A 27,094-nucleotide genomic window follows, 5' to 3' on the forward strand; every position below is an offset into this window, starting at 1 on the left:
CCCTTGGCTTGCTCACCGCCCGAGAGGGGAGACATCACATATCATCAAGTCTAGGTCAAAAGGACGTATTTATACGACGAATCTCCGTTTTTTTGTTTGTTTTTTTTTTGTTTCGTCAAGCTACATCTATCTAACTACTCCCACAGAATTCTCTCACGGCCAGAACCCCCGGGGGGAATCTCGCCTAGCTCTCCGCGGCGCCGCGGCCGCGCGCAAGTCTTTCCGCGCGCAAGCGCTTGAGCCTGTCCCTGTTTTCGCGGTTCTGCTGGGCGAGGAATCCGAGGAGGCGGACGAGGCGGTCGCAGCGGTCGAGGTCCGCGTCGGGGGGCGGGTGGGCGGCGGGGGGGCCGACGTCGTAGGGGCGGCCGGAGGGGGTGTTCAGGAAGAGGGCGGCGGCGAGCACGAAGCGCGCGGCGTGCGGCAGCACGTCGTAGGGCCGCGCGTGGCAGTCGGCGGCGACGGCGCCGTCCAGCGCCGCCGCCCCCCGGCCCTCCACCGCCCGCCCCGTCAGGTACCGCTGCACCGCCCGCCCCGTCGGCACCGCCTGCCCCGGCAACCCCGCCGACAGGCACAGGTTCGCGTACCGCCGGAACGCCTCCTTGACCGCGTCCTCGCCGACGAGGGCTGTTGCCGCCGCCTCCGTCGGAAGCCGCAGCGCGGCCTGCAGGTCCGGGAGCGTCCGCGGCGTCGTGCTGAGTGAGAGCGCCATGGGTTCCTCGGGGCCGGCCCTGGGTACCTACCCTAAGTGTATGCGTATGGTCGAGGGGTGAGTAGAGTGGAGTGGCCTTCGCGTTCGGGTGGGTGCGTCGGTTGGTACGAGGAGATGCAGGAGGTGATTTTCGTTTGGAGTTTGAGGATCTTCTGGTCCGGCGTCCGTATACGAAGCACCACCAAACCCCCAATTAAGTCTGTGGGCACTCTTGATCGCTGTTATCCAAGGGCCACTTTGTTGGCACTGAGCGGCCATGCTCAGATACAAGGCCCAGACCACAAGGTCCGGGCACAAAGGGATTGTTTCTGCTCCCCGTCCTGGGGAGCCAGCTACTACTAGATGCTAGACTTAGCGAAGAAAATGACATGTAGGACTGTTGCAACAGTTGATGTCTTCGATATGTAACCATGCGATTCTACGTAAGACGACTTCGACTCAATCTGACGCACGAGTGGGAACCCGTGGGAATAGGTTTGCCCAGTCATCATTGGATGCCGGCATTGGGGCGAACGAGGTCATCTCTTGCTCGGGTTCGCTGATAGATTTCGAGCTGCTTCCGTTATATTCCCCCTCGAATGTGAACGGGAGGTTGAAATCCAAGAGAAGGGGTTCTGCGTCGAGTTAGTTCATTCGAGAGTAATGACCCAGATAATCTAGCGCGCATCAGAAGGCATCGACTGATTCGAACGGGCGTGTCCGCGGGAGGAAGCCTACCTTGAAAAGAGAGCAGTCGGCTCAGCTCCTCCTCCTCCGTGTTAGCAGGGGGACTCTCCGTAGGTGTGCCTGCGATCCCGAGAACTAGACGAATGGCCTTGATCGCTGTCCGAGCGTACCTCGACGTGGCACTAAAACGATGCCAATCGTCTAGCGACTGTGTGAGGGCTTCGCTGACCTCCTGCGTGTCTATGCACTCGACCGTGCTCTCGGGAGCGGAGCAGACCTGCTTGACGTAGGCGCACAGAATGCTAGTCGCCAGGAGGAACTCGTTGTTCATCACGGACGAAAGCTTCCAGCGAACCTCGTACAGCAAGTGGTCGGGCTGTACCTTCTCGTAGACGATGTGCTGGTACTCGAGGATTTTCAGGGCCGACCTGAGGCAGACGTGCCGCGAGTAGCTGTAGCGCTGATGGAGGTGAGGAGGCGCCATGAAGTACTTCTTGTGCAGCACGGCTTTCAACCGGAGGAAACAGATCTCTAGCCATATCCTCTGCATAATTATCTGCGGGTGGTCCGTGATGGATTTCTCTATGGGCCGTGCGCGAAGGGTCTCGGGTAGGCGCTGTCGCTCCGCTTGCATCCTGCGATCCATGGCCAGAATCTCGTCGTATTTATGAAGCCTGGTATCGACTGCTATGTCACGAACTTGCTCCCAGAGAGAGGCGACGCGACCCCGAACGATGACGTAGAGAATCGGCGTCATCTCGGTTTCGGGTCGCGACGGCGGCAGCACGGCGGTGGTTTCATCAAAATCTGAGTCTATCAGATTTCGCGGTTCCTCTGTGTCGATCTGCCGCGCCCTGAACATACTGGGCAGGCCCATCTGCGACGCGAAAACGAGACTCGCCTGGTGTAAGGCGGCCCATATTCGCCTCCTCATCTCACCCTCGAAAGGCGATAGGACCGGAAAGTTCTTAGGATCTCTGTGGTAACCCATCCGCATGGAGATTTGTAGGATCATGCCCAACAGGATGTGAGTCCCAAACTCAGCGTCTTCCCGTAGCAGGTGCTCCGAAGCAATATAGACGAGGAAGGTTTCTAAGACATAGGGGCCGCCTCTGGTATACCTCCCTAGGGTGAGGCATTGGATGATCTTCTCCCGATACACCTTCACGATGATCGCGCTCTCGACATCCTGGACGTCAGAGTCCGGGTCCTGTCCGGTATGTGGCATCGAGAGCATCGTCGCAACACACATAATAGCGAATAGGAGACCCACCCACATGATGGGGGCCGAGTATGGGTCCGCATAGAACGATTCGTACTCATCGCAGCCGTCAGCGCGAGAGAGAAGGGTAGTGGCGATCGAGTCGTCTTACCTGATGAATAAACTGACCACTATGCAAGAGGGCTGTTACAATATCAGCACCGACGCATCAGGAGCTTTCCGACGGGTAGTGAGCTAAGCGGGGTAGGAGAAGGGGTGGTTTACGAACCTGGAGCTAGATCGATCAAGCCGAAGAATTTCGATATCAACCGATCCGCAACGGGTTTCTTCGGCACCGTACTCAAGATCTCCCCCTTCGTGGCCTGGGTGAAGCGGCCGTACAAGAGCTCTGGGCTGGGCCCATAGTCGGGCATGACGTGCGGAGGGATGTGGTAGTGATAGCCTGCCTCGTTGTTCTCTTGGAGGTACTCCTTCAGCTCGGAGATGCCGTCCAGGAGAGCAGTCCAATGCGCGCCATCGGCGTAACTGGGCCCGGCGGGAGTGTTGGTCAGGGTGCCGGAGTCGGACGGCTCCCCGGATGTGTCCGCCGCAGGGACATCGGCGTCGAGGGAGCCTTCGAGGTCCGCAGTCGTATTCGGCGACAGGGGTTTCACACCAGTCCGCTGTATCAGAGCGTGCACAAGACCCTCGAGTTCGCGGACACGGCTCTGCACCGTAGCAGACGAGCCCGGCTCCCGGTCCGATAAGCGCGACGCCCGGATATCGGAGGGGTAAAAGCAAGAGGCGCCCAGGCCGCGAAGCGTGCACGTCTTGCAAGGTTGCTGGCGGTCACATTTTACTCTAGACGAGGTGAGCGAGGAGTACTAAGGGTTTTTCTATTCTTATTCTACGTCTCAAGGAACAGGAACTCGAGGGACATCGGCTAGGACATACTTGCGCCGTCTACATAGATTACAGGACAGCTGAGGCTTGTCCCGGCGGCGGTTCGGCGGAGGCACCGGACGCTGCCTCGGAGCGATCGCCGGCGCGTCCTCCTGCAGTGCCATTGGGTGGTATTCTGCCAAGTGGCGTCAAGGGGCTTGACGTTAACCAATTCTAACGGTGTTGGTGTTGGTGCAGGTGGTGAGACATAGTAAGAATAGTGTTAAAAGGAGCTCCGGGCCACGGATAAAGAAGACAGAGGGGAGATAGAGAGAGAGAGAGAGAGAAGAGGGAGAGGTAAGCCAGAAACGGGGTTGCGTCACCATCCCGATTTCCTAAACCCGACCATCCGACCATCCGAGACCCCGAGACGTCCAGTTCGGTAAGTGCATACATATATGTATATATGTATGTGTGTATATATATATCGAGTATATATCCCTTATAGGTAGGTATTGCGAGTATTATATACCTACTCTTTTATAGCCTGGAAATTCTACCCAGCTTCCCTCGTGCTCCTCTCACGCAAGCTGGCAATTCGCGGGTAATATTCCCCAAAACCACGAGGTGATGACAATTGCTTCCTTGCTGAATCGACCTGCCAGGATACCTCCCAGCATCCCAGCCGACGCGAGCAGCGAAACTGCTCTCATTCCCAGACCCGCACTTGGCCAGTGCGCTCTGCGGAGGGATCGACTTACCTACCTTCGATCCTCCGCGCTTGTGCCAGCCAGTCGTCAACTCGCAACTCCATTGCTTCCTATACGAAAACACACCGTTATAGGTTATCTCAGCTCGACAGGTTCCGATACGAAATCACGCGGAATGGGGTTGCGTGACCATGACTAACGGACGGGTCGGGTCCTTCGCATCTCGGTATTAGGTACATCTCTGGTGGATGGGAAGATTGGGAATCTTGACGCGAGTTCACACATTCTGTCCGTCCCCGGCCTTCTCTCTGATTTGTTTCTTGCTAGCATTAAATCGCTCAAGAGCGTCGATGAGACCCAGCGGGTTTGGGGTTACGCCCCTTTTCGGGTTGGCTCTGGTCGACTATCACACGGGGCGGTAGATCCAGGGCCAAAAATAACCAGAGAACAAGAACATCGCGGCCCCAGACCACCCACTAAGCTTCATAATGTCTAAAATTAAGCTGGTGAAACGGCGTCGTCTTGACTTGCAGCGAATGAGCTATCGACCTCGTCACGCTTGGCGCCAAGCACATCGCCGTCGGCGGCCAAAGCTTTGAAACGCCTCGTCGTTAGAGTCAGTGCTCTCCCGGGTCGAGTTTTCGCTGTCCCCAGACTGGAGACGAGATAGCGATGGAACTTGGGTAATACTTGCGGGTGCGACTCGTCATTTAAAGGTGATGGAATATTGCGAAGAGTTGTTACCTCTCGATCCCTTCTCAGCCGGGTGCATGTGGTAGTTTCTCTCTATCGTATCACCTCACTTCCTTTCCCTTTCCGGGCTGCGCCCTCACTATTTGCTGTTTATGGCTGGGCCTGTTTAACGACATCTACCTTCACGACCGTTAATTGTGCGCAATCTCTTTTCTGTCCTCTCTTCAATAAAGTCCGTGTTGTAGTTTAAAGCTCTTCTGTCACAGCGTCAAAATGCGGTAAGTTTTCGATCGGTTGAAGGATCCGGTTTAAAGTCTGACTCTATCACCGAAGCACTGCTTCTCGCCAGTGGCGCACCCGCGCGAATGGTTTGCACATATTTATTCGCGACGATCTTCCAGATGTCGCAGACGATATAGACTCCGGTTCAGACTCGGACGGGGAGTCAGAGGGGGGGCCAGATACGCCATCGCCGACGGCGGATACATTTCCTCCACCTCCTCCACCCCCTCCCCCTCCTCCACCGCCTCTACCTGAGGCTCCTGTGAATACGGATCCTACGTCGATTCTGCCGAGTCCTACGGAGCCCGTACAGACCACACCCGCCATACCAGAAGCTCCCACTCAGGATCCGGCCCTGCAAACGACAACGACCACAAGCAGCAGCACCATCGTGACTACGCAGCAATCGTCCGTGACAACAACGTCGACTACCAGTGCTAGCGTGCTTCTTCCGGACCCCTCTACGCAAACGACACTTACCACAACAAGCATCTCTGTGCCTACTCAGAACCCACCTCTTCAGACCTCACCATCGGAAACGACCTCAACAACAAGCAGTAGTGTTCCAGTCATCCAGGTTCCATCCTCCCAAACCACCTCGACTACGAGCAGCAATGTCCCCGTCTTAGTTCCTCCTTCCCAAACAACCACAACGGGAAGCACCGCGGTATCTACTCAGATCTCGTCTATACAGACGACCGGCGTCAGTGTTCCTGCTCAGGTCTCTTCTTCGAGGACGACATTGATCACGAGCACCAGCGTGTCTGTTGCGGATCCGGCGCTACCTACCACGGTTTCTACGAGCACAAGCCCGCCCGCTCAGAGCACCTCTGAGGGGGCCAGCGCTACGCCGAGCCTTGCCAGCGGCCAAGAGCCTCTGCCAGCGCAGTCAGGAGGGTCGGGCGGGTCAGACTCAGCTCGGGATGGAGCTATAGCCTTCGGTGTACTCGGTAAGACTGCCTCGGCGCAAAGCCAGGCCTCCTCCGATCGTTTACGCGTATGCTAACCACACCTTGGTGCACGACAGGGGTGGTGGTGATCGTAGCCGCGCTGATATTCCTGATATGGCGGTGCCTGCGGAAGCGGAAGGCGGCAGCAACAGCGAGCGGACACAAATCCCATAAGCCCGACGCAGCCGCGAGCGGGCCCGCCACCAAGACGGAGTCCAAGATCATCGACGACCTCATGACTGCCGCGTACGCGGCCGAAAACGGCGAGTACCGCAACAGCATGCAGCCCCACGACGTCTACGCGGCCGAGAAGCCACAGCACCACGCTGCGTCATCCGTATCCGCTCCGGACGCCCGGCAGTCGGCCGTGCGGGACGGGCCGGCGCGGGCCTCGCACGCGGCCTCGCGGTCGACCAACTCGCTCTACGTGAGCCAGATCATGTCCGGGTTCTACAAGGGCCCGCGGATCGAGTCGTTCACGGTGGCGCCGCACGCCGCGGCCCTCCGGATGCCGCCGCCGCCGGCGCCGTCGGTGGCCGCGCGCACCGAGACCACCAACACCACCGATACTACGTGGAGGACGTGGGGCGTGTCGCAGAAGAAGAAGAAGCCCAAGGAGACCTGGGTCGACAAGTGCGTTCGCCTCGGCGGGCTGCGGTAAAGCAGGCAGCCAACTAGGGTCTTTGCTACGTTGCAAGCGATCGACGGTGCGGGCCGGAAATATAGTCAGGATAAGTGACATGTATAAGTCTCGCCACGGGAACTTGTAGACGCCTCCACTTCCTATTGGGATATGTAGGGCTATATTACTACTCTCTACGTGGGACATGTATGTATGTATATACACACAATAAGATTCGGGTACGGAGCAGATACTAGGGCGCCTGTACATTATTACCCCCTAGTACGTCTAGCATTCAGTATAATTATTCAGTTGGGGCGAAGCAACGACTTCCGGGTTGTTGCGCGCACCAGCGGCTGGACATATAATGATACTATAAATCTGCGCCAACAAGCACGTCTTGGTGTGAATCAAGCGGAGAATTCGCAAATTTGGATTGGCCCTCAAAACCTCCTCCTCAGAGACGAGGAACAGAGCACCGAAACGCATTTTCTTGAGACGAACGGTGTTTTGATATGGACATGGTCTTAACTAATATCTCTTCTTGGCGACCAAGTCAATTTATCTGTAACCTTTTAGAACCCTCCCAACCGCTCTAGCCGTGTTTCTTTTCTCTTTTCTTTCTTCCTATCCGTTTCAGTTCGTCTCGCTAGGATGAGACTGGGTTTATATTTTAGCCGGGGGCTATTCTATCCCACTCGCTGCCCGGGTGGTGATAACAGCCTGCATAAGACAAGCGCTCCCCCTTCTAGCTATACATGCGAATCGAAGACGGTCAAGCATCCGCTATGCCGGATTTCAGCTGTTGAGATCCATCTGCTTGTCTTGAAACTGGCGTCTGTTACCGTGCATACGCCCCCGCGAGCACAGTGTTCTCTGCACCTCTCGGGGCAAGACCTCTAGACTCGCTTCGCCAACCCTCCGATGTTTATTAATACCATTTTCGATTACTTGTCTGCTGAGAGAAATAGGGAGGAGTATTATAATCTGCGCCGTTTTATTCCGGACACAGCATGAACCTGGGGGGTTCAACCGGCCGCGTAATATTATTTTACAGTATCCGCGCCCCTCAGTCGAGCGATAACGGTCGTGCGACCTCGACTCCCTCTCTCACCAAATGAAGTAGAAATGCGATGGCACATGGTCCCAGTGGATTAAGTTATCGGACATATCTCTGCTCAGGTATTAAGTAGGAATTAAGCTGAGCCTTGATATCCTCTCCAAGCGACCAATACTAACGGCAGGCTTGCGAGCAGAACCGTTGTTGGGTTCCCTGTGTGTGAGCGATTATCCTGGTAGTTTACAGGAGTATATAATTGTCGCATAATAAAATGTAGACGCCTACATTCTACGACTTGTAGTACGTGGGCTTACCAGGGCCGACTCCCTATCGCGAGCTAACAGCAGTAGTTGGACTATTTCCTTCTTAGCTAGTCGGTCAAGATATCTTTCCTTATCTACGCTCCCTCTACGCGCAACCTATAATACTACCAGACGTCGCTTGAGTTAGCTACGTGACAGTTGCGAGCCCGGGCATCGTGAAGTCAATCAAGATAAGAATTAGTGATGGACTTCCGGAGAAACTATAACCGGAATGTACGAAGACAGCAGCGTACCTGATCAACATAAATCCAAGCCACGCATGTTATAATCTTCGTTTACTTTACGAATTGCTCGACACCTGGTTTACGCTGTACTTTAGATGGTACACTTTAGAGCTAATTAAAGACATATACTCTTCGTTTACTTTACGAAGTGCGCGACGCCCGTACGCATAGATTCCGTACTAATCCAGCTTTGGGTCATTCGTCAGCTCCTTAATTAGCTCTGGAGTGTGCCATCTAAAGTAGAGCATGAATCAGGTATCGAGCAGTTCGTAAAGTAAACGAAGATTATATACGTAGCTCAAACTTATGTTGATTAGATATGCTGCTGCTTTTGTACATTCCAGCTATAGTATCTCTGGAAGTCCAGTACTAATTCTTATCTTGATTAACATCACGATGACCGCTTGTCCCGCTCTCTTTCGCAACTACGCACGTCTGACACGGAAATTATTATTTTTTGGTTCCTCGTCGCGTTTTGAACCCCTCTTCTCTTGGCGCGGTGCCTTACTGCTAGATCTCGTCTAGCTCTGGGGTCTTGATTCTAAACCGCGTATAGGGGCTGAACTTTCGTCAGGGTAGCACGTTGGAATCGAGCCACTATTAAGCCAAGGCAGCTTCGAAGCGGACCAGACTTATGACTATCGCGTAAAACTTAGACGCCTGTATTCTACCACTTGTAGTATGTGGGCTTATAAAGGCTGATCCCTTACGTCGCAGTGATCATGTCTATAGTAGTGTCACGAATTTATGGGAATATTGACGTTGGCTATTTCGACGTTACCTGGTCGAGGTACTTTACCAAGAATGACATGATGACTAGAAATGACCGTTATATATCTACCTATATGAAGAGGATGTAGATAGCATATATTTCACCGTCGAAAAGGGCGCTGAAATGCTAAAGCTGTCAGGTCTGCGGGACTCATTAGCGACGCTAAATCTGCTCATTCATCAACGGGGACCTGGTAGCGATAATGTTAGTAGCATAAGCGGAGAGACAGATATATACATAACTCGCTTGCTTCCGGCGGAGGCCGTGATGGTGACTGGGCGGTATTAATGGAGTCTCCCCTAAAGGTCGAGGGGTTGAGGTAACCAAAGTCCGAATGCAATTGGCGTGAGAAGATCAAAGGATGCCCTTCCCAGATTAACAATGAGTCACTGCGCATTTTTGAATGAAACTTAAAGCTCGAAGTTGGCTTCTCCCCGTAATATTGTATTTACAGTAATATCATACCGGTAACCAATGTGCTCATTTGTACAATGCAGTATATTCGCAAGGCTAACTACGGCGCCTTTTCACCCTGGTATGTGTACCATGAGCTACAGGCCCCGGGAGCACCGAATTCCTACCAGTTAATCCCGTTTTCGTGGCTGAGGTCCCCTGCGACTATCTACCTTACCTCTAGTCGCGATAAGTAGGTATCGCTCCTATTTAGGAGGCGCAGCAGCCGCCCCTTCGACCGTGAGACTACCAATACGATCTTTAGGTTAGGCCGCCTTGTAGGACTCGTCACTCCTCTTGACCTAAGCTAACTCCGGGGCGTAAGGGGCTTACGACCCGGAAGGTTGTGAAGTGGAAAACTCGGCTCTGGAAGTCCTAAGCTGCTTGGCGCCATGTCGTATCCTGAACGGATGGGGCCTATACGCTAAAGGGCTCTTGAGTCACCTTTGCATGTTTTGATATCCCCGATAGGTCGGATGTCGGGTTGTGTCTTCTGCCGCGTCGATTCGTATTTTCTGTTCTGTTCTCTGCGCGATGTAGACACCAACATCAAACCAGCCCCTAGGTATCTATTAGAGGATCGTTACGCATATTCGACGTCGACCCTCCCTCCTAGAACACGGTCGAGGCCGAGGGCACGAACTAAGCCGTCATTGCGTCTAGGATGAAATCAAGTAGGATGCGTCAGCGAAAGCCTGGCTATTCAAGAAGCACGGACGGATGGGGCATGCTTAGATGAAATATCGACGAGAGAATACTAGCTGACGGTGGCTGAGACCTGAGTTTCCAGGCAGGTCTCTATCTACAATCCCCGTTCTTAGTTCTGGGAGAACCTTGGACCCATTGGGACAGCGGTGGGGAAATGGTTAATATTCTCGAGGGTGACGTCCCGATTCTGGTAATGATCGGGCACGGGGACTCGGCTAGGCTTTTCCACCTGCATCGTCGATGAGAGAACAAGCGGGGTTTGCTTCGGTCCATGCTCTCTCTTCCATCTGATATCGGTGTCGGGAGACGTGTTCTAGACGCAAGGCTGAATGAACAGACCAACAAGGGTCTGCTGGCAAGATGAGGAGAACGCGGTACTGAATCGTGGCGAAGTCAAATAGACTACCACAATACGGAGTTCAGTGGAGCAAATTGGGAAAGTCGCATTCTGCTATGTGGCACAGCGACGTCTCCAAGCTCCTCCGGCTTATAGGCGGTTAGAAGACATATGTACGTGCGTGTACGCCGCTTTTGAGCGCACCTATACGGCGGGTAATATCGCGTGGGTATCGTATATACCGGTATAGGTGGTCCGGGCGGAGTCCGATTCTGGTCTTGACGTCGTAGACTACTGTGGCGATGCGGAAGGAATGCTTCGAGAATTCTACCCCTTCAGGTATGCCAGTGGGTAAGACGGACCTTTGTTGTGCAATGGGCGAGGTCGCTTGACGATGGTTTGCATGCTTAAGACCTCCCGCTTTGGGAAAGAGACTCGCGAATCGACAAGAGGCTTGAGGTTCAACAAAGACCTGGCATTTCTATGTAGACGTTTCTGATTCGACGATTCCTAGCCGACGTTGCGGTAGCCGGGCTCTGCATATGGGATGACGAGTCGCCGAGATTTTGAGAGCGTTGGCTCGCCGGAGCCGGGTTCCGAACACGCATCGAGACGAATTGCCCAATCGAGCAGCTCGTTCAACCTGTTAGCTCGAAGTTTGTCGGAAGTGATAGGCAGTGTAAGGTGCCCATGATGGCGGACAGGGGCCGTAGCTGAGTCGGAGACGATGAATTCGATCGGGGCAGTGCTCGGTCACGCTCGTTACTCAGGTAGGACCGTTCTATGGGTGATCCTTGGGCTCCCCGTCTTGGCATCGCATGTGTGTGTGTGTGCGGATAAAAGACGCTGCTAAGCAGGCTCAAATTGGCAACGCGCCTTAGATGATAGTCGGACAGTGGTGTGCCACTGTAGTAAGTCGATATTGTAAAGAAAAGCCCCCCCCCATCGCGGAGGACCGGAAAATTCAGGTAAGCGACACACCATCACCAAACACATATGCCACCATGCTCTGCCCCTACGACATATAGGAGCCCCTGCAATCTTATATGGTGTAAGGAGCAGCGACGAAGCAGGTAGCAACGGCAGGTCGACGGAGGCCTTGGGAGGAGTGGCATCCATCGCACAAATGCGGTGCGCCTAGCTCAGCTCGGCCGACACCAAGAGGCCAAAACAGTGGCATTGGCTGCCGAGTCGCAGTGGAGCCGGGCGTCAAACCATGACACGGAGACCGGCACGTGTTGGCTAGCTTGGTTGATCGACTCACCATCATCGATGCCGGTGGCCTGAACCTGAACACGGCTAGCCGAACGCGACGGCTCGGTCTGGATAATTGGGCTAGGCACAACACGCAGCAAGGCAGGCAGCGAGGCAGGCAGCGAGGCAGGCGAACAGCCAATCCGCCGGCTACCGGGTAGATAGATTCGATCTTTTTGCCGTCGAGGATGGCATCGGCTCGAGCTATCTTACGATGCGGGGCTGGCAGCTGACTTGTAGCAGCAATCTCGTAGCATGGATATTTTTGGTGGCGACGGGGAGAGAGAGGGGGGCCAAGCGTCCCCTGGCGCGACTTAGCCTCTGGGGATGTCTACGATGGAGAGAAGAGTTGACTAGTAGTTGGCAATTAGTAGATTAGGTACCTACCCGGGAACTGCAAATGGAAGCCACTATGCCCCGTATTCAGTAGACGGGGAACGGACTTGTCGAAGGGTGGTACTAGTACGGTAGTACCTGACGTAGTGGGTACCTCTAGGAGGTAGGTAGGTAGATGTACCATTCTGCTGGCCTGTGCGCAGAAGACGGCTCCACAAAGGGCAGCCCTCGAGAGGACGTCAGGTTAGTAGGTACTTCGCGCCCTGGAGGCGGCCGAGTAGCGATACATGCTGCCAAGGCATTCTCCGTCGCATATCTGGTGCGACAGGCCCCGTACTAGGTACGAATCTTGTGCTCAGCTCCAGGTTCCCCAGGCTCCGCCACCGCTCTCTGCAACGCCCAATCAAACCCCGCGGCCGTGACAGGAAGCTGCCCTGGGGCATCTCCCTCTCGGAGCTCCTTCCCCCCGGCAACAAAAGAGCGCTCCTTCTGCGGAAAGGCTCGGCGTGGCTTGGCTGGGCTGGGTTCGCTTGACATCATAACCAATCCAGGCGTCGACAACAAGGTAGAACCGCCTATAATACAACCCTCCTTGCCTCCGTGTATCGACCCCCCCCCCCCCCCCCCTCCCTCTCGTTCGAGTCACGTGGAAACGAAACAGTTGATCCCAACCTGCATCCAACCTCGATCTGCTCGCTCTTCCGCTGTCAGCTCTCGCATCTCCAGACTTCACTTTGTCCGCATTGATTCCCTCACTAACCTCCCTAAGTAGCCAGGCAGCACTCAGGCAGCACCTATCCGGCCTATACGTTTCTCAACTAGCAGCCCTCCAACGGCCACCGCGCAACCAACGCCACCATGAGCATCCCGTCGGGCAAGCATGTTGCTGTCGATGAGGCGAGCAGTAGCTCCGCAGCCGGCTTCCGATCCCAGGCCAAGATGACCGTCGAGCGTCCCAAGCAGGAGGATCTCCAGCAGAGCTACGCCTCCATCGTCGGCAACGATGCTAACGCCAAGGGCTGGTACGGGAGCATGAGTAAGCGGTCCTGCCTCCTCTCCGTCCGAGGGCCCCCGAAACTGATAGCGTCTGTCGCGATTAGTCAATGCCATCGGCGCCTGCATGGGCACGCTCGGAGCCATCCCCTGCGTCATCTGCTGTCCGAACCCGTACAAGCAGGTGAGCCAGGGCAACGTCGGGCTCGTCACCAAGTTCGGAAAGTTCTACAAAGCTGTCGACCCCGGCCTCGTCAAGATCAATCCTCTCAGCGAGAAGCTGATCCAGGTCGACGTCAAGATACAGATCGTCGGTATGTCCTCGCCTCCCTCTCCCTCTCTGTCTCTCTCTCTCCGCCCGGTCAATTAGGTGCGGGAACCAAAAACGAGACCGCCGCTAACCCTCGTTTTGCGCCACTCCAGAGGTCCCGAGACAAGTCTGTATGACTAAGGATAACGTCACGGTTGATCTGACGTCGGTCATCTACTATCACATCATATCGCCCCACAAGGCCGCCTTCGGTATCACCAACGTGCGCCAGGCCCTCATCGAGCGCACCCAGACCACGCTGCGCCACGTGGTCGGCGCCCGCGTTCTCCAGGACGTCATCGAGCGCCGCGAGGAGATCGCCCAGAGCATCGGCGAGATCATCGAGGACGTCGCCACCGGCTGGGGTGTGCAGGTCGAGTCCATGCTCATCAAGGACATCGTCTTCAGCCAGGAGCTGCAGGGCTCGCTGTCGATGGCGGCCCAGAGCAAGCGTATCGGCGAGTCCAAGATCATCGCCGCCAAGGCCGAGGTCGAGAGCGCCAAGCTCATGCGCCAGGCCGCCGACATCCTGTCCTCCGCCCCGGCCATGCAGATCCGCTACCTCGAGGCCATGCAAGCCATGGCCAAGTCCGCCAACGCCAAAGTCATCTTCCTACCCGCCGCGAACCAGACCGTGAACCTCAGCGCTTCTATCGCCAACGCCGCTAAGAACTACGAAGAGCTGGGCGAATCCAGCGGGGGCGCCGGCGCCGACCCCGGATTCAGCCAGGCCCTGAACGCCCGCGTCATCGAGAACATTTGATTTCGCCTCTAAACACCCCCGGATTATGCCTTGTTTCTTTTTTCTTTGTAACACTAAAAAAAAAAACATTAGGACTTCCCTGCTATGTGGCTTAATTACGGCTGCTTGTATTCCCGACCTTACTACGCATCCTTGTTTGAATGGGTACACATTCCTACGCGGATTAATGATAGGCCACGTCGGTCGGACGAACGGTCGAACGACGATTTACGGGCAGGGGAATCGGCTTGGTGGCGACAGGTGGGCCAGGTGTGAGATAGGATCGCGCGTAATGAGGGCGTGTACGGACCCGGTCGAGACGAAATGAAAGGGAAACCGACTGGACCGGTCGGTAGTGGGAGAGGTGGAAAGGGGGGGAAGGCAGGCGCATGACAACCAACGATACCCCCAACTATGGATACCCGGCTGATACCATTCGCTTTGACGGGGTGTTTGCAGTAGCTAGTTTCTATGCAATTGATATTTCTCCTCGTACTCCTAACCTCTTACGCTTCCCCGGAGCCTCCCACACACGCGTAGAATGAGAAGGGGAGAGAGAGAGAGGAAGCAGAGTATTGACCTCATTAATGTCTCCGTTCATCGTGCTTCGCGGCCTTACGGCCTGCATATAACGTATGCTTTTCGTAACCTACCTACCTCGCTCTGAGCGTAGGCAGACCGAGAATGCCTATGTCGACACCACGCCCCCGTCCCGGCCTGTACGTCTGTATGTCCATTCGGCCTCTATCTGTTCCTCTCGCCCCTCTCTGCTCGCCTCTCTCTGCTCGCCTTGTACATCGTCTACCCCCTCGGCCCTTTCCCCGCGCGCCCCTCTAGTAGTCCCCCGGGTTCCTCGCGGCCATGACGGCGCTGATGTCCTCGGCGAGGCTGACGGGGAACGGGTCGCGCACGGCGGCGGTCTCGAGCGCCGAGAAGACGGCCTTGACGCCGATGCCGACCTGCGTCGTGCCCGTGAGCCCGCGCAGCTCCGCCAGCGCCTGCGCCACGTCCCCGCCGTCCCGGAACTTGCCCGACGCCGCCAGCAGCGCCTGCAGCTCCCCGTGATCCTTGACCGCCGGCACCGCGATCTCCCGGTCGAACGCGAACACGCCGTGCTGGTCCAGCATCGACCGCTGGCTCGTCGTCGCGATGATGAGGAGTCGTCGGTTCTGGTAACCCCAACCCCCCCCGTCGTTAGTTTTAGAACTCTTAGAACTCAGAACGAATCGATCATCTTGTTTTTCTTTTCTTTTTGGTTTTTTTTTTTACAAGGAAGGGGGAGAGAAAAAGAGGATAGACAAAAAAAAGAAGGGAACTGGAAACAAACGCACCTTGGGAGGTCGGGTCTCGAGCACGGCGCCCAGGTACTGCACGACGGCGTTCGAGAACCTCAGCCCAATGGGGTTCCAGTCGATGATCTTCTCGACGCTGTCGAGGATCACGATGCTGAGGGCCGACTTGTACGCGTCCGAGAAGGCGCGCCGCAGGTACTCGAGCTTCGCCGCCTCGTTCGTGCCCACGTCGATCGGCCGGATGAGCTTGACGAAGGGGAACTCCGACTTGAGTCCGATCTCCGCCGCGAGCGCCGTCTTCCCGGCCCCTAGCGGACCGTGCACCAGGACCGAGAACAGGTGCGACTTCTCCGAGGTGCGGACCGCCTGGACGAAGCTGAGGCCCGTGGAGAGGATGGACTGGATGTGCGGGCTGTAGTCGATGACTCCGTACGGAGCGGCGTCGCTGAGCTCTTCCTCCGACACACCAAAGGCCGGTTTGACGTCCTCTAGGGCTCTCATGAAATCGGCTCGCATGAGCATCACGTCCTGGGGATTTCCGCTGACACCGGTAACGTCTCCTAACTTTGTATGCCTGGTGAACGCATACGAGAGCGCGGCCTTGACGAGACCGCTAATTTCCGCGCCCGAGTAGTTCTTGGTCAGATGAGCAAGCTCGTCTAAACTGACATCGTCGGCTAGTTTTTTCATAGCCCTGATCTTGGCAGTGTGGATGTTCAGAATCTGCACGCGGCCGTTCTCATCAGGAAGAGAGATTTCGACGTGAACTTCGAGACGTCCCGGCCGGAGCAGCGCGTCGTCGATCATGTCCTTCCGGTTAGTCATGCCTATTAATAGGATGTTGTTGAGCTGGTCGACACCGTCGAGCTTGGAGAGCAGTTGGTTGACTACGCTGTCGCCGACGCCGGTGCCGCCTGACCCGCTGCCCCTCTGTTTGCAGACGGCATCCAGTTCGTCGAAAATGATGATATGCAACCCGCTCTCTTCGCCCTTCTCCTTGTACTCCTTTTCGGCGTCGGCAAACATCTTTCTGACGTTCTCCTCGGACTGGCCTACGTATTTATTGAGGATTTCCGGGCCGTTGATAACCTTCGGCTCGCGGGCATTCAGCATCTTGCCGATTTGTCTGGCGATCAGCGTCTTACCCGTCCCCGGCGGTCCGTAAAGCAGAACACCCTTCACGTGAGAGATGCCCATCTGCTCTACGAGACCCGGCGGAAACACGCGGGACGCGAAAGCGCGTCTGAAAATTGTGCTGAATTCGTCGTCGAGGCCGCCGATGCCCATGTCGGCGAACTTGAAGTCGGGCCGAAGAATAGCGTTCGTAGCGGGTCTCTTCGTCGAGCCTTTTAATTTTATGGGATTTTTGGCATCTTTGAAGAAGTTGATCTCGGATGTGCTGGGGACTAGCACACCTCGCGTGCTGGGCCTGGAAGAGGATTCTACGGGCTGGCCATTCTCATTTCCGAGCAACTCGAGCAGCTGAACCGTCTTAATGATGAACATTAGCGTGATTCCCCTGTAGTCCATGATCAGCCGTTGCCCGGGGGCAAAGATCTGACCCTGGAACATTTTGGTGAAGGCGTCGGCGAGCTCGTCCTGGTCGTACGGGACTTCCGTTATCTTCCGCGCGGATGCGAACCCAATCTCGACATCCATACTACCGAGGGGCACCTTGTGGTCGAACCTCTCCCCAACGACGACGTCGGTCAAACTGATTTCACACCATGTTCGCTGGGGATCGGACAGACTTATGCAGCCCGGCGGGATGTACTCGGTCGGGCGGGCGGTGACGACGAAGTTTCCGTTGAGGAGAATATGCAGGTCGTTGCCGTAGGGGTCGGGAGGGAAGTCTTGCGGGGAGACGGCACAGATGTTGCCGAAGATGTATTGATCGGCGAGATCACCCTTTTCCAGCTTGGCTAATCGGAGTTGGACCTGGCGGCTCGGGGGCAGGTTCTGGCGGCTCGAAGGCGGGTTCTGGCGGCTCGAAGGCGGGTTCTGGCGGGGGGCTCTCTGCTGAGGGGGTGAGACGGGGTTCGCGCCGTAGCTTGGTGGCGGCGCCCCGTAGGCGTCTCTGGGGTCGGGTTCCGGGGGGCCACCGTAGTCTCGCGGCGGCGGCGGCGGCCGGCCCTGGGGGACTTGGCCGTAGCCACCTTGCTCGGGACGCCCGGCGCGGGGGCCCCTGCCGAGGAGGTTATTTCGCATATCCATCGTTGCGGACGGCGATCGGGAGGCTCGGCTGTCGAATATTGCCTGTCGTGTCTGCGGGAATAGTGTCTGGTACGGGGGGAGCGGGGGAGCGAAGCGGTCGTGAGCGAGGCCGGGTTGCGTCAGCAGGAGAACTCAGGTGTAGATTTCTAAGCGTGCAAGCTTCTGTTGAATTTTCGGTTGTTCCTAAGGCTGGCAACCTGTATGCGGGAGGTTGGCGGCAGTCCGCGTGTAGGCAGGCCGGGACGAGATGGAAGGATATGATAGATGTAGGGGTAAGAATACCGAACGTAGAACCGGCTTACGTAGCGTGTATGTACCATACAGGGAGAGGGGGGTCTATTGACACTATGTCAGCAACCCTTTCTATGACTGGACATAGTATCTGCCTCGTGATAAGAGTAAGTTAAACTCTAGGCTAACATTATTACCATTTCCCGACATAGTTACCATCCGGACATAATGTCTTTATTTTAAAAAAAGGTACATTCTATAGGATTACCCGGTTACCTCTAGGTTACTAAGTACGTACCTTTGTACCTTTGTATCTTTTACGTCTATTACCTATAGGTACTTAACCTCCTACCTACCTAGGTACCTACCTACCTCTTCCATAGGTTTGAAGATAGATAGTAGACAGATTCCACGCACGCGAACTAGCTCTCATAGGTTTGAAGATAGGTTTGAAGATAGGTTCGAAGATGGGTTCGCAGATAGGTTCGAAGATAGGTTCGAAGATAGGTAGTAGATCATAGTGTTTGTAGAAAAAAGATAAAGACAATAGGTCTAGGTAGGTAGGTCTAGGTAGTGTAGTGGTGAGGTGGATCTAGGCCACGTAGCCTTTTCGATGTCTATTTATATGGGTCGCGCACTCATATTTTCATCAGCTAGACTTAGACCTGTAGCTATCATAGCCATCACGGCCTTACAGCCATTCACTCGTTTCTTGCTATGCCTTTCTAGCCATCCTCGTTGCCCTTCTCTAGTCCTCTTTCCTTTCCCAGCTGCCGTTTTCAGCTGGCCGATCTACCGATTACAGCTGTTTACAGCTGTGATCTTGGTTGATCGGCACTGGGCCAGTTGTTGGCAGTTGGGTAGCCGTTTTCGTGCCTCCATCACAGCGTGCCCACGCTGCTCCTGTTCAGTAAGTAGGTAGGTACCTGGTAGGTAGGTAGATAGGTACCTATGGAATATATAGACATTATATCCGTCTAGATATTGTTATATCTGTCTAGATATTATTATATCCGTCTGGACATTAATTCCTACGTAGTTATAAAAACTATCCTAAAATTATAAGAAGAGAAGGTAATAAGGTCGGTACCGAGACCATTGCTATAATCTTTTTAGCTCTTTCGAAAGAATAATTAATTAAGGTAACCTTTACTAGATTTAATTACCATATCCGTACCCCGACTCTATTACTAACATACTATCCATAGACCCCCCCTCCCCGTATGGTAGTACATAAAAGGTACATATCTATGTACCTAAGGTACCTTTCGCTCCACCCTTTTCAGTTGGGACCCAGCGTGGCGGGACGTATTTTCCCGAGTTTCCATTGGCCGAGGTCGTGTACTTAGCTGCTCACAGAAATAACCCGGACCAACGTGTACCTATCTACGAATGCCTGCGTATAAGGTCTATGCGCATCTTATGAGCATTTCTTCCCACCTCCACTACCCGGCTCAAAATAGCACAGGTTAATCAAAAGGTCCATCACAACACTAGGTATTCCTCTCTATTCTATATTTGCCTATCTGGTAGGTATCTAGTCGGCTCTCTAGACCATACCTACACATACGTGATAATATGCCTACCCAAGTCTATCAGCCATGCTGGGTAACGCCTCTGGCAAAATGCGCCGCCACTCGTAGTCCTACACGCTACTGGTACAATCTGTCCCTCCGCCCCATCGTCTGTGCCTATACGTTCGTTTACTCCATGACACACATAGGTACCTAAATGAAAGTGATTAGAACAGGGCGATGAACCAATCTATTCAACCTCCATCCGTCTTATTAATAAATTATCCCCTTATCAGGACGTGGAGGAACCGCGCGAAGCCGACGTCCGCGTGCATGTCTGCGAGGTGTATGTACTCGTATAGTCTCGTCTCGTTTCGCTATCCCGGATCGTAGAACCGTCTCTCCGGATAGGGCTCACCCAAGACCTCCACCGGCTCTTGCTCGCCGTAGACGGCCGGTTGCGGGAGGTCGAACGGTGACAGGTGGTCGTAATACATCTCGGAGGAGTAGGACCGGACCGAGCTCGACGATGATCCGGTTGGGAACACGTAGTCACCCATAAGCTCGTGCATGAGCGGGTTCGGCGCTGCCTGTGTCGTCGAACTTGCGGGCCATGGTGGCGCCGGGCTCGGCGTGCTGTTCCGGCTAGATCCCGATATGACCGAGACTGGGGGATGTGCCTTCTGGCATGCGACTATGAACGACTTCCTGACTACGTATATTGTCTTAGTAGGGAGGAAGGGCGCAGCCACGTTTTCACCGGGACGGCAAGGGCAGAGAGGTTCTTTGGCAGGTAGGTTCGGGAAGCTTACGCTCTGGGGTCAGGAACTCGATCTCGAGGTATCCTAAGTCTCGGATATAACTCGACTTCGGCGGCTCGATGCCCTTGCCGTCGTACAGAACAAGGGGCGACCCGCTGAGAGACGAGGACCGTGAGCGCGGCTGATTCGATGAATTCGAGCCTCCCGATATTCTCCGCACCAGTTCAAGCGTAGAAACTCGCCGTTTCGGCTCCTCCGGCGGCGCACGGTATTCCGGGTCGGTATCTTTCGTATACATCCGCAGGATCAGCCTGGTGTCCCCTTTGAGCTCTGGTGTTCTCTTGAACCATCGAATCGGGAACTCGACGTGGCGGTACGTCTGGCCCTTGTGATTCACCGGAAACGAGAAGGTTGGCTCTTCGTCCTGTTCGCTCCGCCGCCAGACCTTGAGGTGCAGTTTTATCGCGATGTCCTTTTCGAAGCTGCTGTGCACCCTTAGGGCCCTAGTCATCACCAAAGAGTGCCGGCCCCGAATCCTTTTCTGAAAGTTCTCTCGATCTACTTTACTCTCGAACTGGTAAACCGGCTTGTCTTCGGTCTTATTCAGTTTCCCGGAAACCGAGATCTCGAACTTGTGCTTGATATCTTTTGGCAGGAAAGACACCCGGAGGTTCGTATCGTCGGGCTTCGTGAGTGGTATACCGGGCTTATCACGTGGAACTAGACCGGGTTAGCAAGCCACGCCTCGAAATCATTCTGCTCCCCGAGAGTCTAACCGAAGTGACTAATCCGAATACCAATGTCGGTATTGACCCACTCGACGACCCTTACAGTTTCGCGCTCCGAAACTTCATAACATCCGCCGTGGAACTTATATGACTGGGAACCGATGTATCTAAGAGGCTGGGTTAACCACGTGTGAAGTGAGAGGATGAAAGCAAGGGCAGACTAACAGTGTTACCGAGTGGCCTGGACTCTGGTTAGGCGAAAATTGCGGCGGCGATGGCTGAGTCTGCAACCATGGGCTCGGATCACTGAAACGGGCTGAAGTTATATCGACCGCATCCCCGTCCGTGTTATCCGAGACTAGTTCCATAGCAGGGGCAGTCCCCTGACGAGTAGGGCGTTGCCACACAACCGAATCCGATAACCGGTACGTAATGGTCGCCGAAGCGGGGAGTTCAGGACCTTCGGATATGGAGGTGAGAGGAGCGGTTGCCCTGAAGGGGGATTGGTTGGAGCAAGACGGGCCTATGGCCACGTTTGTCGGCGGCGGAAATTCATCAAACCTCCCAGTCGGCTCGAGTTGCGGCGAGTCGAAAATCATACTATGTGCTCGTGGCGTCCCGCTGTTACTCGTTGCCGCATTTATACTATGATATGGTGATGCCGTTTAGCGATCTTTCGTGCACGGATTCAATGTGAAGGGAGAAGGGGGAAACGGGGAGAGCACTGACGCTGCTGTAAGCTCCGACAATCTCTCGTCAACCGAATTCAACTTCCAACTATTGAGCTCCCCCCAGTGCCGATCAATTCTCTTATGGAACTCTTCAAGTCGAGAACTGTCCGGGCCAGCGACGAGCAGGACTCGTTGCCTGGCTCCCCCGAGCGTACGGCTATTCAGCAGTGCCCGTTCATATTGCTTCAGAAACTCGTTACACTCCCTAAGGGTCTTGATCGTAGCGTCGGTCCCCTTGAGGGTCAGCCTGGACGACGTATGCGATACTCTAGACTCCCGGTCGATCGTGTCGACGTAATCGTGGATCCGCTGGGCACGTTCATTAAGGTCCTGGAGCTTGTTAGGGATCTTCTCCTTTCCGAAGAACTCCAGGGAGATTTTCGAGACCAGGTCGACGAGAGAGCCAGAGAGTTGGATGATCGATAGTATCGTGCCGGGCTCCATCTTGGGTCCCGGGAGACAGGAGTTGCCCACGCGAGCAGCCCACGTTCAAGCTGGCTCGCAGTCTCACATAAGGGAAGTATAGACGGTGGGGGCACCTGGGGAGCAACGATCACCTCCGGGGGTATAAATCTGCGTGTCATAGTTCCTGTCCGAGACAGGCGGCCTTCGCTGCGTATCTCCGCGACCAAGTCTAAAAGGAACGAACAACAGTACGACGGCGGCCAGCGGGCGTCGGGACAGGGATATGGAAATACCCAATAGGGGCCGCAGATTGCCCCACGTTCTCCTCGTAGAGGAGGAGGAGCAATATCAACACTCTATACCAGCGGCTGAGCCGCACAGGCGCCGGACCACGTCGACAAGTCCAGGGCAATTTGTTGCTCTGCTAGGAGCCTGTAGGGGTCATGTGTGCCAAAAGGAACGCTCACTATTTACGTCGCCTCGGAATTTCGTTCCCGCCAAATTGGAAGGAGTCTATTGGCTCCCTAGCTGCCGCGTCAGGGCGCGCTCGCCTAGGACACCTCGGTGAATGAAATACATCTTAGCTCGATTTTGCTTCGAAGAGGCCTCAGTCAAGGTCCTCCTGTTGGGTTGAAGCCTCATTTAGCCAACCGAAGCTGGTGTCACACTAGGGTCGAAGGAGCAGCGAGCGTCACATTTGGGCTTGTAGGAGCGATATTTGACGCGCCTGTCACGCCATGGATTATTCTGTTAAGTGCGGCTGAGACTATGAGTAACCTGTTTCTGCCGCCAGCGGAGGCGGCTGGTTGTGGCCTTGCGGCGTTTCTAAGGCACCTTTTGCCTCACCGAGCGGTGACGGCTTATCGCGGCGGAGCAACGGTGTAGTCACTAGTCGGACACGCAGCTCCTCCATCAACCCCTAGAACAAGAGTATGCGTATAAATATAGCCTGCACCATTCGTGCTCTCGTCTCGACGTCCGCGAATGCCCTCAAGTCTTCTCAAGGCGCGCCGAAAGCGGACAACAAGATCACCTAGTCATATACCATGGGCGGCTACTTCTCTAGCCTCCGCGCTAAGGAGCGCCGCATCGTAGAGGATATAGAAGAATATGTACGTCATCACGGTGGCCATCCAAGCACGGCACATAGCCGATCTCCTAACACGCTTGCTAACCAAGGCGGCGTAGGATCCTCACGGCCCCGACAGAGTGGTGCAACCCGCGAGAGCGGTGCAGTTGGTTATCGACGAATCCGGCTTAGACGGGTTCCAGTGGAAGGTCTGGCTAGTCGCTGCCTCGGGATTCTTCACCACTTCCTATAGCATCTTCGCCGTCAATGTCGTCAGTCCTGCTCTAAGCTATGTTTACCCAGAATGCAGGTCCGGGTGGTCGACGAATTCGCTGGCCCTCACCTTGACCACGTTGATCGGGACGATGGTCGGTATGGTCCTATTTGGGCACCTGGCTGATAGGTATGGCCGCAAAGCCATCTACGGCTTCGAGTTGGGTATTGTTGTTGTTGCGACGGTGGGTATGACGACAGCATCCTCAGGCCACCGAAACTCGATGAACGTATACGGTTGGATTGGGTTCTGGCGTGCTCTATTGGGCATCGGACTGGGCGCTGAGGTGGGTAACTGTCAATGATGTGCCAGGGATCTGGCGGTTTCTAACCTGCTGTAGTATCCGCTTTCGGCCATAATTGCGGCAGAATGGTCTTCTACTAAGTCCCGAGGCAAGATGATAGCAGCCGTCTTCCTCATGCAGTCGATAGGCCAGCTTGCGGCTTACGCTCTAGGCTTGGTCATCCTTTACGGGGTGGGTAGCGCCCTTGGACTATCGCGCGGCGAGACAGATTACGAAGTCGCATCGCCAGTAATCGATGTAGTGTGGAGGGTGACAATTGGGATCGGGGCTATACCAGCTCTCATCTCGCTGATATTGAGACGCATCATCCCCGAGACACCGTATTACTTAGCCGAGAAAGGGAAGGTTGCGGATGCTATGGAAGCAGCCGTGCACCTATATGCGCGGGATGGGAATGTTCTCCCTACTGACCAAGGCAGTACCATAGCGTCACGTCGCTCTTCGGGCATTTTCGAACCGGCCGCCTCCCAGTACTCTGGAGCGCCCCAACCGGAAAGTCGGGGCCGCGAGAGCTGGATAATGGCGGTGGCCAAATATGTCGGCGAGGTAAAAAGACATCTCGCGGAGAAGGGCCGGTGGCGTGCTCTGGTAGGCGTTAGTAAGTATCCCGATGCTCCCCTCTCAGTTCCCAGACACCACCCGGGATGCTTGGTGGGATGGCCTGCTGACCTTGGCTGCTGCAGTGGCAACATGGTGGATATTGGATCTGGCCTTTTACGGCCTGGGCCTAGACAACCCGAATACCATCTCTACAATTTGGCTCTCGAAGCCGCCGCCGCAGTCAGACATCTCTACATCGCCAGGGGAGCTTGAGTGCAGGAATGCGACATGGCGGGCTGATCCGGCCCGACCCGACATCACGATATATGAGATGCTTGAGCAAGACAGCATCCGAAGCCTCTTAACCATCTCAACGGGCGCTCTACCCGGAAGCCTGATCATCCTGTTTGCCATTGACTACCTCCCTCGTACCACATGGATGGGCTGGATGTTCGTTGTGCTTGCCGGGCTATTCGCCATCAACGGCGGGACGTTCTTCGTCACATTCCAGACGGATAAGCACGCGTTGACGGTAACTTTGTACGTGCTTGCGCAGGTCATCTTCAATCTCGGCCCAAATACCATGACTTTCATCCTTCCCGCAGAGCTCTTCGCCACCAAGTATCGGGGCACCTTCTACGGCCTCGCGGCGGCTTCGGGGAAGCTGGGTGCCGTGACGATACTGCTGTTTATGAAGCTGGGAATAAACGAGTACAACCACGAGTTTGCAGGAATGTTGCTAGGGTTCTGCCCGGCAATGCTCTTGGGGGCTTTCATTACTTGGGTCTGGATCCCCGAAGTTCAGTATCCCCGCGGGCACGAGGGGAAGCCCGTAACTGGTGACGACGCATCGGACGCCGGAGTTCCCATAGAATCGGAAATGGCCACATTCAGGCGGAGGCTCAAGCTGCCAAACATACCCCTAGCGGACATTGCCGAAAATCCAGGCCAGGGACAAATACTAGGCATGAGGCGGAACATCGCTCGACTTTTCCGAGGGAAGAGAACCCAGGGCGGGGACGCAGACGAACGAAAGAATTCAGCGGAAGAGGGAGCTCGTATGTTTGGCTCAGATGAGCAACGGGATTCTGTCGATGATGACGGACGCCGTGGTGACAGCCGGCTCGAGGAAGTCGACGTGTCTGATGGCCTAGAGGCGAGAGAAACACATCGCGGGCCGTATCCCATACGTCATCATCCAAGCTATGAGTTAAGTGAAAGATAGTTGGGGTCAGATAATAGAAAATCTGAGTGCCGTTACTCCCGCAGAGATATCGGTATATCTCCCGTCCCGGTATTTGAAATGATGGGTAGGTTCGCCTTGGTGCTTGGCAGATGATGTCTGGCTTTATGTGTGCTGGTCTAAAAAGAGTAAATATGCATATACGCGACTTAGATAGGTAACTAGGAAGGCTTCCTTCCACGTGACGATAAGACCCCTAGATGACCGGCAAGCTTCCGCTGAAGTCATGCGCCTAAAACATGCAATAAACCAGCAAAATACAGAACGGAGACCTTGTTTAGATGTTACCTATCTATGTTATGCCATGGTCCGGCCTCCACTCGTTTACTCGACTTTGATCGAAGCTCTTTCGGGTCCTGAACTCTGCGAGTTTCATCGTCCTGTCTAATAACACGTGTTGTCGTCGGTTATTTCGACGTTCTACACATAATACCTCTCGCTGCACTCGGTTTGGCCAAGTGTCTCTTGTCTTTTTCTTCTCTTTTTAATAGCGACTGACCTTTTCTCCCTATCGTCCTGCTCCCGGTTGACAAACAATACTCGGAATCACAACCCGCTTACTACTTGCATGCCTACCTAACAGCTCTCGCGTCCGCGACTGCATCTACGTATCTAATAATACATATTACCGAATTCAAAATGGCCGGACTGACACCAGCCGACGCGGTGGGCACGCGCGACGCTACACGCATTAGCCTGCGCGCGCCGTCCAAGTACGTCACGGAGCCGTCCCGATCCTCCACGACCGGCGGCGAGCCGTTCGTCCCGCTGCCTCCCGGGTGGCTGTGGGGCACCTGGTCGGTTACGCACTCGACGCTGGCGATGTGGCGCTCGGCGCAGAACGTGCGCATCACCTACACGCCGCTGGGCGAGCCGTCGGCCGAGGTCGGTGCCACGCCCGTGGCCAACGACAACCTGGTCGAGTACGAGAAGAAGAAGAAGGGCGGCAAGGCCGGCGGCGTCAAGCGCGTCGTCGGCGTCGAGAAGCCGCACCCCACCATCCCGAGCGCCTGGGTCTGGCGTGGTAAGGGCCTGCTGGCCATCGCCAGCAGCCACTGGGAGGTCCTCGGATGGGGCGAGCGCCCGCTCCCCCCTACCGGGGGCGACAATGGCGACGAGGGAGCAGACGGGGCCGCCGTCGAGCGCTGGGCCGTCACGTGGTTCGCGCCTACTCTGTTCACGCAGGAGGGGGTCGACATCTACAGTGACCGGAGGGAAGGCCTGAGCAAGGAGACGGTAGAGGATATCATCGCGGCGCTGAAGGAGCTCAAGGACGCGCCCAAGGTCGTTCAGATGGTTGAGAAAAGCCTCCAGGAGGTGGACATCGATTTGCCGTGGGCGGAGAGTGGAAAATGATCTGAATGATCTGGGTATGGCAGGCGTTGAACCCGTAATGGATCGTGCTCGGAATTGTATAATTATCACATAAGGATACCCCAGAATGGAATGTTAAGGCACGTATAAAGCATTTGGGGGGGTAAGGAGAGTGGACTGCCTAACTCTGAGAACATGGATTTGCCTGTACTTGCCTCATTCATCCCATGAAAGAGGGGATATCTGA

At 55.2% G+C, this 27,094-nt stretch overlaps 8 protein-coding genes across 8 annotated transcripts; 4 read left to right on the top strand and 4 right to left on the bottom strand.

Annotated features, from left to right (window-relative positions):
* Positions 1–184: 184 nt before the first annotated feature.
* GGS23DRAFT_595674 (uncharacterized protein) lies at positions 185–709 on the bottom strand (the record flags this gene model as incomplete). The annotated part of the gene is made up of 1 exon (XM_051518351.1): positions 185–709. One exon carries the CDS (start codon positions 707–709, stop codon positions 185–187), a length of 525 nt encoding a protein of 174 aa, XP_051372732.1.
* GGS23DRAFT_562623 (uncharacterized protein) lies at positions 542–3,822 on the bottom strand. Its single transcript, XM_051516031.1, has 5 exons — positions 3,531–3,822; positions 2,866–3,437; positions 2,749–2,780; positions 1,427–2,693; positions 542–1,323 (listed from the first exon to the last, which is right to left on the bottom strand). Exons 1-5 carry the CDS (start codon positions 3,641–3,643, stop codon positions 1,148–1,150), a joined length of 2,160 nt encoding a protein of 719 aa, XP_051372733.1. The 5' UTR covers positions 3,644–3,822; the 3' UTR covers positions 542–1,147.
* A 957-nt stretch (positions 3,823–4,779) lies between these two features.
* GGS23DRAFT_479275 (uncharacterized protein) lies at positions 4,780–6,841 on the top strand. The gene is made up of 3 exons (XM_051514282.1): positions 4,780–5,139; positions 5,195–6,093; positions 6,171–6,841. Exons 1-3 carry the CDS (start codon positions 5,135–5,137, stop codon positions 6,752–6,754), a joined length of 1,488 nt encoding a protein of 495 aa, XP_051372734.1. The 5' UTR covers positions 4,780–5,134; the 3' UTR covers positions 6,755–6,841.
* A 5,972-nt stretch (positions 6,842–12,813) lies between these two features.
* Positions 12,814–14,690, top strand: GGS23DRAFT_562634 (stomatin-like protein). The gene is made up of 4 exons (XM_051516032.1): positions 12,814–12,888; positions 12,955–13,218; positions 13,283–13,489; positions 13,599–14,690. Exons 2-4 carry the CDS (start codon positions 13,041–13,043, stop codon positions 14,246–14,248), a joined length of 1,035 nt encoding a protein of 344 aa, XP_051372735.1. The 5' UTR covers positions 12,814–12,888; positions 12,955–13,040; the 3' UTR covers positions 14,249–14,690.
* On the bottom strand, positions 14,691–18,181 carry GGS23DRAFT_562639 (AAA-domain-containing protein). The gene is made up of 3 exons (XM_051516033.1): positions 17,528–18,181; positions 15,559–17,506; positions 14,691–15,396 (listed from the first exon to the last, which is right to left on the bottom strand). Exons 1-3 carry the CDS (start codon positions 17,731–17,733, stop codon positions 15,061–15,063), a joined length of 2,490 nt encoding a protein of 829 aa, XP_051372736.1. The 5' UTR covers positions 17,734–18,181; the 3' UTR covers positions 14,691–15,060.
* A 1,266-nt stretch (positions 18,182–19,447) lies between these two features.
* GGS23DRAFT_562642 (uncharacterized protein) lies at positions 19,448–22,531 on the bottom strand. The gene is made up of 5 exons (XM_051516035.1): positions 21,697–22,531; positions 21,193–21,612; positions 21,016–21,134; positions 20,291–20,959; positions 19,448–20,190 (listed from the first exon to the last, which is right to left on the bottom strand). The coding sequence occupies exons 1-5, from the start codon at positions 22,140–22,142 to the stop codon at positions 19,856–19,858; spliced, it is 1,989 nt and encodes a 662-aa protein (XP_051372737.1). The 5' UTR covers positions 22,143–22,531; the 3' UTR covers positions 19,448–19,855.
* A 618-nt stretch (positions 22,532–23,149) lies between these two features.
* On the top strand, positions 23,150–25,515 carry GGS23DRAFT_595680 (MFS general substrate transporter; the record flags this gene model as incomplete). The annotated part of the gene is made up of 4 exons (XM_051518352.1): positions 23,150–23,215; positions 23,292–23,732; positions 23,787–24,348; positions 24,434–25,515. 4 exons carry the CDS (start codon positions 23,150–23,152, stop codon positions 25,513–25,515), a joined length of 2,151 nt encoding a protein of 716 aa, XP_051372738.1.
* A 531-nt stretch (positions 25,516–26,046) lies between these two features.
* Positions 26,047–27,014, top strand: GGS23DRAFT_479477 (uncharacterized protein). Its single transcript, XM_051514283.1, has one exon. The coding sequence runs from the start codon at positions 26,173–26,175 to the stop codon at positions 26,887–26,889; it is 717 nt and encodes a 238-aa protein (XP_051372739.1). The 5' UTR covers positions 26,047–26,172; the 3' UTR covers positions 26,890–27,014.
* The last annotated feature ends 80 nt before the right edge of the window (positions 27,015–27,094 follow it).

The sequence above is a fragment of the Durotheca rogersii genome, assembly GCF_024521655.1.
Source record: "Durotheca rogersii strain YMJ 92031201 chromosome Unknown GGS23scaffold_7, whole genome shotgun sequence".
Classification (NCBI taxonomy): domain Eukaryota; kingdom Fungi; phylum Ascomycota; class Sordariomycetes; order Xylariales; family Xylariaceae; genus Durotheca; species Durotheca rogersii.